The 13,299-nt window shown below is 41.2% G+C and overlaps 1 protein-coding gene across 1 annotated transcript in view; it reads right to left on the bottom strand.

Moving 5' to 3' along the window:
• Nucleotides 1-4,837: 4,837 nt before the first annotated feature.
• Nucleotides 4,838-13,299, bottom strand: part of EPDR1 (ependymin related 1) — a 36,849-nt gene continuing 28,387 nt past the window's right edge. The window contains exons 2-3 of the mRNA XM_086396797.1: nucleotides 7,648-7,856; nucleotides 4,838-6,549 (exon numbers count right to left, since the gene is read on the bottom strand). Coding sequence (XP_086252923.1) covers nucleotides 6,353-6,549; nucleotides 7,648-7,856 — 406 coding nt within the window. The 3' untranslated portion in view covers nucleotides 4,838-6,352. The remainder of the gene's footprint in view (nucleotides 6,550-7,647; nucleotides 7,857-13,299) is intronic.

Below are 13,299 nucleotides of genomic sequence, written 5' to 3' on the forward strand. Positions count from 1 at the left end.
TGAACTGATATATATATATATATATATATATATATATATATATATATCAGTAACTTTGGATTGAGAATTTATGATGATATATCAAATGGTTTCTCCTCCCCCTTTCCTCCTTCTCCTCCTATTATTTTATTCTTACCCTTATTCTTCCTCTTCAATTATCTTTGCTGTTTGGGACATAAATTGAGTTGAGCTAGAATTTATTGGATTGCTATAATCATGATTTTTTTATATTAGACACAAAGATTTAAGCAATGCCTTTAATGTCAAGCTACCAGAATTACTGGGGTCCATCTAAAATCTTTGCCATGCTATTGTTTGCTTTAATATAATGTGAGTTATGGCAATAAGAACACACGTGGTTGCTGATCTGATTAAAACTGTTAAGTGAGAGAAATTTAACTAAAAAGACACGTCATGAAAGTGTTCACCTTTGTTGGGTTTGAAACACCACTTTACTCACTCCTGTGATGCTAATGTGCACCATAGGTCTTAAAATTTCCTTAAGTCTTGCAAGACAGATCAGTTTATGTTTTCACTTTTTTATCCCCAAGCCCTTGGAGTGACCAGAGCTACTAAGGAAAGGCCACTTAATACTTTAGAATCAAAATGTTTTGCAAAAGCAAAGGACCCTGATAATAAGATACTAAATCGCAACTGTTGATCATGCATGCCCATCAACTAATGTGATCACAGAATGTTTCAGAAATAACTTTTAGTCTTTTTCTCACCAAAAGTTTTCAATTTAGCTTTTATACAACTTTGTTTTTCCTGGAATTTAACTGTGTTAAATTTTGCAGTAGAATTTAATGGAAAACTTGACTTTGCTAAGGGTACTTATTCCATAAGATAGGGCAGCTGTACCATGATTCCACAACAAAGATACCACTTCTGCCACAAAAATGAAGCAAAATCAAGAGACCCTAAATATCTATTTTATATAACCCCCCCACCCTATCCCAAGACTATACTGTTAATCAAACAAGTTTGTGTATTTAGCTAACTTGGAATTTTCCAGTAGTTTAGATTGGTGCCTTCTGGTTGGGAAACTAATGCCAATGTTTTCTCAGCCTTTCTCCAGGGTGAGAAAACTAATTAACTAGGCTGAGAGGTTATTAAATAATATACTGTAGATTTGAAAAACCATTTCACAAGAAAACCTGTGACTTATTATGGCTTTCTTTAGTTTTGTTTATTGATATTATAGAGCTCAAGTGAGGTTATAATGATAGCAGTCATATTTTAATAAGAAGAGTACTTGTTTTATCATCAAAAAGTACCCCAAGGAAGGAAAAGAACACTTAGCTATCCAATTTGAGCAAATGGTATGTTAAAATAAATATACAACATACCACTGGGAATGTTATAGCTGCAACTGAAGCGTAGCACACACAAACACATATACTCAGATTACCCAAATACCAAGAATGCTGTGTGTGTGCATTCAGTTGTGTCCAACTCTTTGTGACCCCATGGACTATAGCCCACCAGGCTCCTCTGTCCATGGGATTTTCCAGGCAAGAATATTGGAGCAGGTTGCCATTCCCTTCTCCAAGGGATCTTCCCAACCCAGGGACTGAACTCACATCTCCTGCATTGTAAGCAGATTCTTTACCATCTTAGCCACCAGGGAAGATGTATCCACTGCCAATTATATCCCACTGCTTGACTGTCGAAAATACATTACACGTCTCATCTTTAAATAGGAAATACGGCAACTATTAATATTTGCCCTAATGAAAGCAATATGAATTTAAGAATAGCAATATAAATGTGTCATTCTCCCTGAATAAAATATACCACAAATTATAGCCCATTGTTTTTTCTGTACATGTTCCTGAACTAATAATTCTGCTTTAAAACAAATAAAAGTTTCAGTTGTTATCATCCTAGCATAGTTCTCAAAAGATTACTGAGGTCATTCCCTGGCAGCCTAGTGGTTAGGACTTTGTGCTTTCACTGCTGCTGTGGCCTGAGTTCAATCCTAGATCAGGGAACTAAGATCCTGCAAACCACGCAGCAACACCACCCCCCTCCCCCACCAAAAAAAAAGATTGTTGATACTAGAATATCCATGTATAATGTTAAAGTTAAGTTTATTTTTTTAGAGCTTTCCACTCACAAGGCCTTTAAATCTCACAAATTACTCACAAGACTTTGGCTGGGGAGGCTCATAATCTCCAACTGAAGTCATTTTTCATCAATAAGAAAGGCAAGGATGCCCTTCTTGCATCTAAGGTGCCTTCAGTAGATGGACAAAAACACAATCTACATACTTCAAAAAACTGAAAGATACAATCATGTGACACAGGTGTCTATACCAGCAAAGCGATTTAAAATAACTGAGGGAACATTGAGAGGGTGGAGTTAGTAAAGAAAATCCAGCAAGGAGTGAGTATTGAGTTTTCACATGGTGTGGAATTTAGCTTAATGGGTGTGGAATTTAGCTTAATGGGAAACTCAGTGTGTCACCGGAAATCTCCTCAGAGATCTAAACTTTCTGCCCTTTCAAAATATTTAAATAATTTTATATTTTGAATACTGGGTCCCAGTCTTAGGAAATGCAGCATTATCTCAATTTGCAAAGCCTCTGGCAACAAAGTCACCCTGATAATCAGAGCACTTGGGGGCAGAAAGGCCAGGCCCCTTTGATTCCACACAAGCCAGTGGGAGAGGGAGGAATGGCTCTGTCCCCAAGCAGGGCCTTGAGAGTTGAAGGCCAAGGGTAGAGAAGACCCCTGAGCTTGCATGGATCCTGGCAGTTTGCCTTGGGAGGGGTGGAAAGAAGTTGCTGTGATATAATATAAAGGGTCATAGACACAAGGCAGAGGGTCCACAAAGTGAAACCCAACCCTGGGCCTGGTCCATGTCAGTACTGTCTGCAGATTAAGTGAGGCACCGGATGCTCCTCTCTGTTAATAGGAACCAGTCCCTTCCCTATTCGAGAGTCCTCTTATTTTTTTTTACTATTTTGGCCACTGGAGAATTTTATACAAGACTGGTGACTGATAAAACCCTCTGCACCCAGAAGTAACCCAAGTTTCATTTCCCAGGCTCTTATGGCCATTTGAAAAGAGAGACCAGTGCCAAGAGCTGAGGCTGGAGAGGGAATCAGGGCCTGATCAAAAGGGCCTTGGACACCAGGCTATGGAGCCTCCACTTTTCCTGGAGGCAGTGGAGAACCACATAAGCAGGGCACCATCAGGTGTGTACTGAGGTCCCACTGGACACAGAATCCTTCTGCAAGGAAGATTTAGCTTAACTGGGAAATGGCTTAACTCCCAAAGTGGACAAACTGAAAAATGAAGGGTGCCAACTTCACATGTTCTGAATAAAATAAGGAGTTCCTTTCCTTTCTCGTTCGAGTGGTGGTATAGATTGAGGTGGGTGAATGCAATTTGCAGAGCTAAGGGAAATGGTGCAGGGTTATCTATCCTGTGGGTGGAGAGAAAAGAAGTAGGTCAAACACTGTCACTAAGGCTTTATCAATCTGGACCACCTCGAAGGCAGCTGTGAAAGTCTCCCCCATCTGTGCAGTCCAGAGACTGGCCTTGGTCACGGTGCATTCTTCTCTGTGACTCTAGGAACCAGCATAGGCAATGGAGATAGCAGGGATTCAGGATTGGCTTATGAATGAATGAATGAACAGAGGATGGTTTCTAGAACAAGGAAAAGGACAGAGGGTATAAAGATCTTGCAAAGATCAGCAATGCTAAGAGCTGGGATGTGCATGTGACTGGGGATGGACAAGAGGCTGTACCTTTAAGAACTATTTTGTTGAAACTCAGGACACTGAGTGCTTACGAGGATTGAAGGAGAAAATATGGGTCAAGAATGACTCTGAGGCTTCCGACCCAGGAAACTGGGACTTTAAAGAGGAAAAGCAGGCTTTTGAGAAAAGATAATGAATTTGGTGTAGATCTTAGGAAGCACTTTATTCATTAGAGGAGTGTTTTGACTGCCTTATAGCCATATATAAGCCGTATAAGGCTCATGCCTTATAGCCATGAGCACTGAAGAATTGATGCTTTTGAACTGTGGTGTTGGAGAAGACTCTTGAGAGTTCCTTGGACTGCAAGGAGATCCAACCAGTCAATCCTAAAGGAAATCAGTCCTTAATATTCATTGGAAGGACTGATGCTGAAGCTGAAACTCCAATACTTTGGCTACCTGATGCAAAGAACTGACTCATTTGAAAAGATCCTGATGCTGGGAAACATTGAAGGTGGGAGGAGAAGGGGACATAGGATGAGATGGTTGGATAGCATGACTGACTCGATGGACATGAATTTGAGTAAGCTCCAAGAGTTGGTGATGGACCGGGAAGCCTGGTGTGCTGCAGTCCATGGGGTCACAAAGAGTCAGACACGACTGAGTGACTGAACTGAACTGAACTGATAGCCATATTTATTATAAGATAATACATATTTTGAACTGTGGTGTTGGAGAAGACCCTTGAGAGTCCCTTGGACTGCAAGGAGATCCAACCAGTCCATCCTAAAGGAAATCAATCCTGAATATTCATTGGAAGGACTGATACTGAAGCTGAAACTCCAATACTTTGGCCACTTGATGCAAAGAACTGACTCATTTAAAAAGACCCTAATTCTGGGAAAGATTGAAGGTGGAGGAGAAGGGGACGACAAAGGATGAGATGGTTGGATGGCATCACCGGCTCAATGGACATGAGTTTGAGTAAACTCTGGGAGTTGGTGATGGGCAGGGAAGCCTGGTGTGCTGCAGTCCATGGGATCGCAAAGAGTCGGACACGACTAAGTGACTGAACTGAACTGAATACATATTTATTACAAAAACAAATATATCAAAGAACACGGAGAAGTGCAATTACATTAGTTTATTGATACAGTATAGATAAACTGTGAGTACAGATTGTTTTCAGCATAACATAGGTGTCACACATTTCTCCTGGCAATAGATGATGGATAGATAGATAGCCAGATAAAACACAATATTAGAAAGAATCTAGAATGATAAATTTTTTTTTCTATCTTTTTTTTTATTTTATTTTTAAACTTTACAATATTGTATTAGTTTTGCCAAAATGATAAATTTTATTACTAGATGTCTCCCTAGAGATCAGCAAACCCAATCCCATTTAGCAAATGAGGAAATAAGGACCAGAGAGACTAGCATTCTCCATTCTACAAACTTTAGGGCACTGACCATGTGCCAGGCACTTAGTGCTGGGCATATAAAAGTAAACAGAACATGGTAACCATACTCATGGCACTCATAGTCAGGCTAGTGAGTCAGAGTGTCCAGGAAGCAGGAAATTTTGACACAGCCTAGTAAGCATTATCAGAATAACATGTTCAAGCTACAAGTTGCACCCAGTCCAGGCTTGGGAGCAGCCTCTGAAGGCCATGCATGAGCTGACCTGGGAAGGATGAGCAGTATGAAATGCTGCCCCAGGGATGTAAGAGGAAACATAGTCTATCTAGTGAATCAAAGGAGCTCCAGTACAAGGGAATTCTCATCCTGGATTTCAGAAACAACAGTCTCCTGAATCCCACTGTGCTATTTTTAGAATACTACCTGTCTCTTTTGGTCTCTTGACGAGTTGACTCAGCACACATATCAATACTCTTGCATAGAAAAAAGGAAGAATACATGGCTCATGCTTACGCAGAAATAGACATTAAGGTTTTCCAAACCCTCCTATGTAAAAATATATCTTTAGAGGAATCATTTCTTTTTACTATAGCCTTTTATTTCCTCCCCAAGTATTTACATCCATTGGGTCAGGCCAAAAAGCTCTTAAGGCTAGAAGGGATTTTCAGAGATCATTGTGTCAGAGACCAAGGGAGCACAGGGTGGGGGAAAAGGAGGAGGTGCTGGGGGGATGGAGCAGTGGAAGCAATCCCTACCCTGGCACAGGCAATAAAGGGGCCAGTGTGTATAGAGAGCTTCAAAATTAATACTAACACTGACCACAGTCAATCTGCTCTTTTTATCACCACGTGCCAGCAATCCAGCAAGTCCCAGTAATGTCAGTAATAACACATTCGCCCCTGATGACCCTTCCCTCATCCTGTGTGTGCCGCCACACGACCTATACACCTGCATACACGGAAAGTGCAGGGTCCAGACAGGCTCTGGAAATACCTGAGGTCCCTGTGTTTGCCATCTCTTCATATATTACCACATATTCTCCATTCCATTCCTTTTTTTAAACCTAGCCCAAGTAGTCAAAAACCATACATTAAAGAAAACATATCAAAGAATTATGATATTTATCTCCAACGAAGACGCTCATTTCTCAAGTCTCAAATCTGACTAGAGCTGGGGCCACTGGTATCTGATGTCCGATGCTGTCCCTTCGGTGTTTGCAGGCTTACCAGGAGCATTCCTCGCTCATCCTCTCTGGTTGGGCTGTCTGGCATGTGCTTGGCGGGGTGAACACTGATGGGTCTTTAATGCCCAGCTGTATATCGAAAAACCGTGTGGACAATATCACACTGTAATTTTTGGTGACGGTTTCTTGGACAGGATAACAATCCTTGACGGTATAAATGCCAATCCAAGTTTCATCTATAAGAGGAAGGCAAGTTGAGTCTTTAATGTAGAAGACAGGCAAAATACAGTATGTTTTAATGTGGTAAAATGTAGCATTTTAACCACTTTTAAGTACAGTTCTGTGGCACTAAATGCAGTCACATTGTTATGAAAGTATCACCATCATCCATCTTCAGAGATTTTCCATCTCCCCCAGCTCAAACTCTGTGCCCACTAAACACTAACTCCCCATTCCCCCCTCCCTCAGCCCCTGGCAACCACCATTCTAGTTTCTGTTTCTCTGAGTCTGACTAGTTTACATACCTCATATAAGTGATATTATACAGTATTTGTCCTTTAGTGACTGGTTTATTTCACTTAGCATAATGTCCTCAAGGTTCATCCATGTTGTAGCATGTATCAGAATGTCCTTCCTTTTTAAGTTTCAATAATATTCCACTGTATGTATACACCACCTTTGTCTACTCATTTGTCTGCTGATGGAAACTTGGGTTGTTTCTACCTCTGGCTATTATGAGTAGTGCTGCTGTGAATATGGATGTACAAATATCTCTTTAAGTCCTTGCTTTCAGTTCTTTGGGGTATATGCCAAAAAGTAGAATTACTAAGTCATACGATAATTCTATGTTTAATTTCAGAGGGAGCCATCATACTATTTTCCACAGCAATAAAGGCCTGTGTTTATGAAACACTCTTGGGGGAGGTGTGTGGGCAGCTTTGCAGAGAAGAGCTTCACATCTCTGTATAAAAGACACATAATGGCGGTCGATATGGTCACTACAACTTTAGTTAGTGTTTTGGGGGAATGAAAAGGAGGCGCCCAGTTCTAACCTGTGCCTTAGACAAACATGTCACAGACCTTGGGGGCATCCCTTAACAGTCAAAGTGGAAAAAGTTACAGGGGGGTCTTAGAAGGCTGAGGGGTTTCAGATGCGATGCTGAGATCCCTGCATTACACAGCTAATAGAGTACATATGGGCACTTCAATGGAGTTAAACAATTTGATTAAGCTTCTAAATTTCCTTAATGACTACCTTCCTTAATGAGCTTAAACGTTTGTTTCCCTTCCTGCCTCTTGAGATGCAATACTTGAATACTTTGTTGAACCCTTACATGATCTGGCTGACTTTCTGTCCGACCATTCCTGGACAGTGATCTGCTCCTGGGGCCCCCCTATGGAGTATTGGTCCTCAAAGGTGGAGTTCTGAGGAATGTCCAGAGGGTCCCAGGGCTCTGTCAGGGTGATCTTGGAGCACTGCTTGGTGGCTTGTTCGATCTGAAACATCACTCCATCCTTATAGAGCAAAATATATTCAAATAATCTGGAAGATAGATTAAGAGAGAACATTCAGGACTTTATGTTGCAATCACCATGTCTTTTATCAGCATTAAAGTCAAAGGCCTTTGATACAAATTACTGTTAAAATAGAAAAAAAATAGTTTTGCTTGTGAGGCAATTATTTACTTATTTATAAACACTAGGCACCCAAACAACTTGAATAGAAAATAAAGCTCAGAGGTCAAAACTGAATATTCCTGAGACAATTACCTATCAATTACCTATTAACTTATCAAGTACCTATTGTATGACAGACCCTCTGCTTGGGAGACAAACACAAGGAGGTGAGACCTTAAGTTAGCAGCTGGTTTGTGACATTTTAGCCTTAGAGACACAGGAGGATTTGACTCTTGGCCTTAGTTGAGTCCTTACAGCAATGAGTCAGGGACTCCAGGGATATGCTGTAGACAGGATGACAAGAGTTGAGGAGGTACCAGGCAACTGTGCCCCACTGTCTCAACTGTCATCATAGGAATGGGCTTCGGTGAGGTGCAGCTGCACTGGGAATGAGCTGAGACAGGCAAGGACAAAAGCTGAGGGACCCCAATCAAATGGCGTCGCTGGATTGAGTTTGTCTGCATGCTCTCAGCCTCTTCCCTCACGCCCAGTGCACACACTTTGTGCAGAGCAAGCCGGAAGTATCCCAGGCTGTGCTTGAGCTCACAGACTGCCCGCCATCACCTTGCATGCTGTGTGGTCATCAGCCTTGTATCTTTCTTAAAACTAAGCCATCTTGATGTTGGATGAAGCTTGCTGCGTTTCCATGCATTCAACTGTCAGTCTAAAACTCAGGGCACTGTTGCTGACCCAGTGGAGTGAGGTTGCAACCCTGACTTCAAAAGTGAAATTTGAAACATCTGAAGGCAGAAGAGCCCAGAGAAATAGCTTTCCATGAGCAAATAACAATAGTCAGTTGTTCATCTGTGGTACATAAGGCTCACTCCACCCCAAAACCCCCCAGAGGATGCCTGTTTTCCATCTCAAGTCAGGGGTTGAAATTTATTTTCTTCAAAAAAATTTTGTAAATGATAAGTTTCTATATGGTCAAATAGTACCATATGAGCTAGGATAAAAATATGAATATAACCTCATTTTATGTATTTAGAAATATTGACTCTGCTTATTCCAGTAAATGTTTGACATGGCTTATGAGAGTAAAACCCAAGCACAGACTTTGAGAAGTGGGAGTGACTGGAGGAAGAAAAGGAAGTGTTCATTTTATGTGCTATTGCTCAAAACTGCAGCAAATCTCTCATATAGAAGCTGGGTTCACATCAAACTATAAGTCCTTTGGAGGAGTTTGGAGTTGGACTGTGGCACATCAGAGTCTAACCATTCATGGAAGGAATACAGAAATATTTGCATCAACTTTAGAGCACAGTCCAGTCATCATAGGGGATTCCTTGTTCATACACAAATCCTGCTCCATGACCCTTTCAGTGAGGGCAGCACCTATACTGTACGCCCCAAGGAGTGGTTGTCTCCATCATCCTTCTCCTCACCACCAGCTTCATCTTATTGTGCTTCCCCAAGTTTAAGGCGTTTAGGCTACAGTCATTCCTAGCTTTGGCTGATACTCTAGTTGTATGCAACTGAAAGATATGCAGCCAGGTGCAGGAAAAAGGAGCTTCCTTCCTGAAACTCAGCCCGAGAATCCACGTGAGCACAGAAGTGGAAGCCTGGCAGCCATGTTTATGTATGTGAGCTGGTCACCCTCCACAGAGCTTCAGAGAGCACAGGGGGACATCTGACCTGGGGAGGGGTGGGGAGGTGGGGGAAACAACCAGATTGTCTCTCATTCAGACATGTGGAATTGATACCAAACGTCTACTAGTCAGTCACTTCTCGTGGCTGGTCGTGTCATATGTAAGCTCAGAAGTCATGGGAGGCTAATTTGCAATAGGTGAACTAAAAGTAAAGAAGGAACAGAGAAGCAGCAACAAGCTGGGATTCCAACAGCTATTCATTTTCTAAATGTATTTCCTCTCTCAGGCCCAGTGCCTACAGATCCACCTGCAGAATTATGATGTTTCCTTTGTTCTAATAAGTTTCCTTTTTCTGCTTGGAACTTTTTGTGTGACTCATAACCAGGACTCATTTCTAATACAGTTGAGGATTCCACTGTTCCATTGAGAGCCCCGGGAACAGCTGCCAGCACAGCTGTTCTGGGAGAGGCACCACACAGACCACGGCAGAGCCAAGGGCATGGATGGATGCCTGTCAGTCACCTGTGGGGCAAGGGAGGAGGGCAGCAGAAAAGGAACTCTGCCAACTTCACTGTTTGCCTGAGGCCAGATCTGTCCATACACAGAAGTAAAATTTAATTTAAAAATGAGAATTCTGGACTTGAAACAATCACTGCAAAAGGTTAACATTTGTTAATTCTGGGTGGTCTGAACACAGGTGTTTGTTATGATGTTTTCTGTACTTTTCTAAGTTTTCAAAATATTTAATTTGAAAAAAAAAAGAGGGCATAGTCTGATACTGACATTATGTTGACAGTGCCTTAAGTAAAACAAAATATTAATTGAATGGGAAGCAAAATAGAACCGTATAATCATCTTTTCAAAATTCCATATGGATATTAATGCTAGTACTTCCCCATTCAAAGTTTTGGAAAAGAAGACGTTCATGGCTTGTATGTTTATATGAACATTTTCACAGTCAAGATGTGGGTTCTCTATCATAACCAGGATAAAGGGGCCTGGAGCCCAGTTAAGCCAGAAGGTCACAATGCAGAGATCAGCCAGGGTTGAAATGAATCATCTGTCTGGGATGCTGTGCGGGTAATAACCCATGGATCTGAAAGGGTAACAGACTTCAACAGAAACTGGATCCTGGGAGGTGAGATCAAAGCCTGGCTCTGAAGAGAAGGAAGTTGTGAGGACAGGAGTCACAAACCACACCCCTGGGTTACAGTCAAGCAAGGTGGGGGGCTAGAATCGGTGTGAAGGACGAGGCAGGCAGGCCAGCCCTGGGTCAAAAACAGACTGCAAACGCAGCCTCCTCACTGGCCAGACACCAAGCAAAGCACTGTTCCCAGGAGGGCCCCGACGCCGGGATCTCAGGCTCTCCAGGCCCAGCCAAGGGGTCGGCAGGCCAAGCTTTCCACAGCAACCCGATTGCAGAGGAGTGCCCAGTGCACCATTTGGCCTCCCACCTTGTGGGACAAAGGATTTTTGTGGCTTCTGATAAAATTCTCAGGCTGCATGGACAATTTCTGTTGTTTCCTGAAACATCCATTTTCCTAAAAACTGAAACTCTAATTTACAGAAAGAACAACTGTGTACATGTCAGAAATCTTCTGATTTCTCCATTTTAATTTTAATTGTAACATACACATAACACGAAATCTAACACCTTAACCATTTTTAAGTGTACAGTTCAGTGGTGGTAAGTATTCTCACATTGTTGTGCAACCAATCTCCATAACTCTTTCACCTGGCAAAACTGGAACGCCATACCCATTCAACAACACTTTTCTTCCTTCCTCAGCCCCTGGCAAGCACCATTCTATTTTCTGTCCCTATGAACTCGACTACTCTGAGTACCTCACGTAAGTGGAATCATACCTTTTTGTGACTGGGCTATTTCATTTCACACAATGTCCTTAAGATTCATGAGTAGCATGAGTCAGAATTTCCTTCCTTTATAAACCTAATATTCCACTGAATGTATAGATCACATATTTTTTATTAATTCATTCGAGGATGAACACTTGGGTTGTTTCCATCTTTTGGCATTGTAAATAGTGCTGCTATGAACATAAGTATGCAAATACATTAATTTTTAGTGTATGAACCACATTTTACAAAAATAATTATATATATTTTTTCTAACCTGTGTTTTAAGTTCAACAGTTTGTCCTTGGTAGTGGGCTTCCCTGGAGTCTCAGTGGTAAAGAATCTGCCTACCAATGCAGGTTCCATTCCTGGGTCGGGAAGATCCCCTGAAGAAGGAAATGGCAACCCACTCCAGTATTGTTGCCAGGGAAATCCCATGGACAGAGGAGTCTGGTGGGCTACATAGTCCATGGGGTCACAAAAGTGTTGGACACGACTTAGCAACTAAACAACAACAAAAGCAACATTCTTCCAAGTATTTCCAAAAAATACAGATGTCAAGTCATTTTCCCTAATTTACTATGAAATATTTTAAAAATGCAGGAATTGAAGAACGAGTACAATTATCACCCTTATATCTGCCATTTTGAATTCAACAATTTTTACATTTCATCGTATTTGCTCTATTTTCCAAGTATCTCTTACAAATAAGACTCTGTACTTCATGTCCCATCACATCAGAAGACAGGTGATGTTTCCACTATTAATGCTACCAACTTTGATCACCAAGTCATGTGATTACTCCAAATGTCTCCATCATAAAGGCATTTCTTTTTGCAACTGCCAAAGTGCCTGCGTGCTCAGTTGCCAAGTTGTGTCTGTCTCTTTGTGACCCCCATGGACTATAGCCTGCCAGGCTCCTCTGTCTATAGAGGAGAATTCCAGGCAAGAATACTGAAGTGGGTTGCTATTTCCTCCTCCAGGGGATCTTCCCGACCCAGGGATATAACCCATGTCTCTTGTGTCTCCTACATTGGTAGGCAGATTCATTACCACTGAGCCTCCTGGGAAGCCCCAGCTGCCAAGTAATTGGTGGGTAATACCTTGTGATGCTGAAAATATCTGTCACCCAATCATTTTAGGTAAAACCATTTCCTGAATCAATTATTTCACTGGTGGCTGATACAATGTTACCAGTGGTGTAGCAAACAGCATCTATCCACCAATCTAGTATCACTTTGCACTCTTGGGTTTTTATTTAACATACAACAAATGATTAAACTCATTATTCCATTTGATGCTCAAATTATCCCAATTTTGTCAGTAGGAGCTCCTTCTATCTGATATTTGTGACTTATAACATGACTCCATTAGTCTTTGAGTGACTCATGGCGTTCTGTGACACAAGTGTCCCAGACTCATCTTAGACTTTTCTTGCACTAAATCTACAATCAGTCATTTCTCTAAGGATCCCTGAATCTAACTGGGAAATAACTTGGAAACCAACATCAGGGCCCTAGATGTGCTCATTGTCATTGGGATGTCTTTGTTTTGAGAATATTTTAGTGGTTGGAGCCTTGTACATTTAAAAAAAAATCGTGAGTTCATACAGATATTTCCAATCTAAACTTAATGTTATAGATTCTTCTCTATAATTTTTTAATGTTTGTATATATTTTCTCTTAAAATAATCTAAAAACATAGCAAATTTATTTGCTTAATCCTACAATAGCTTTGAAATACTTTCAAAAGTGTTATCAAAGAATAAAACTGCCCAGTGAAGTTTAAAATATCATTGTAATTCTTTTCATGCTTAGAATACAACTCAATACTGCAGTAAATACTCACTTGGATTAAGCCTGT

Source organism: Bos grunniens, chromosome 4, assembly GCF_055505025.1.
Source record: "Bos grunniens cultivar Pamir isolate PY7600 chromosome 4, Bosgru_T2T1.0, whole genome shotgun sequence".
Classification (NCBI taxonomy): domain Eukaryota; kingdom Metazoa; phylum Chordata; class Mammalia; order Artiodactyla; family Bovidae; genus Bos; species Bos grunniens.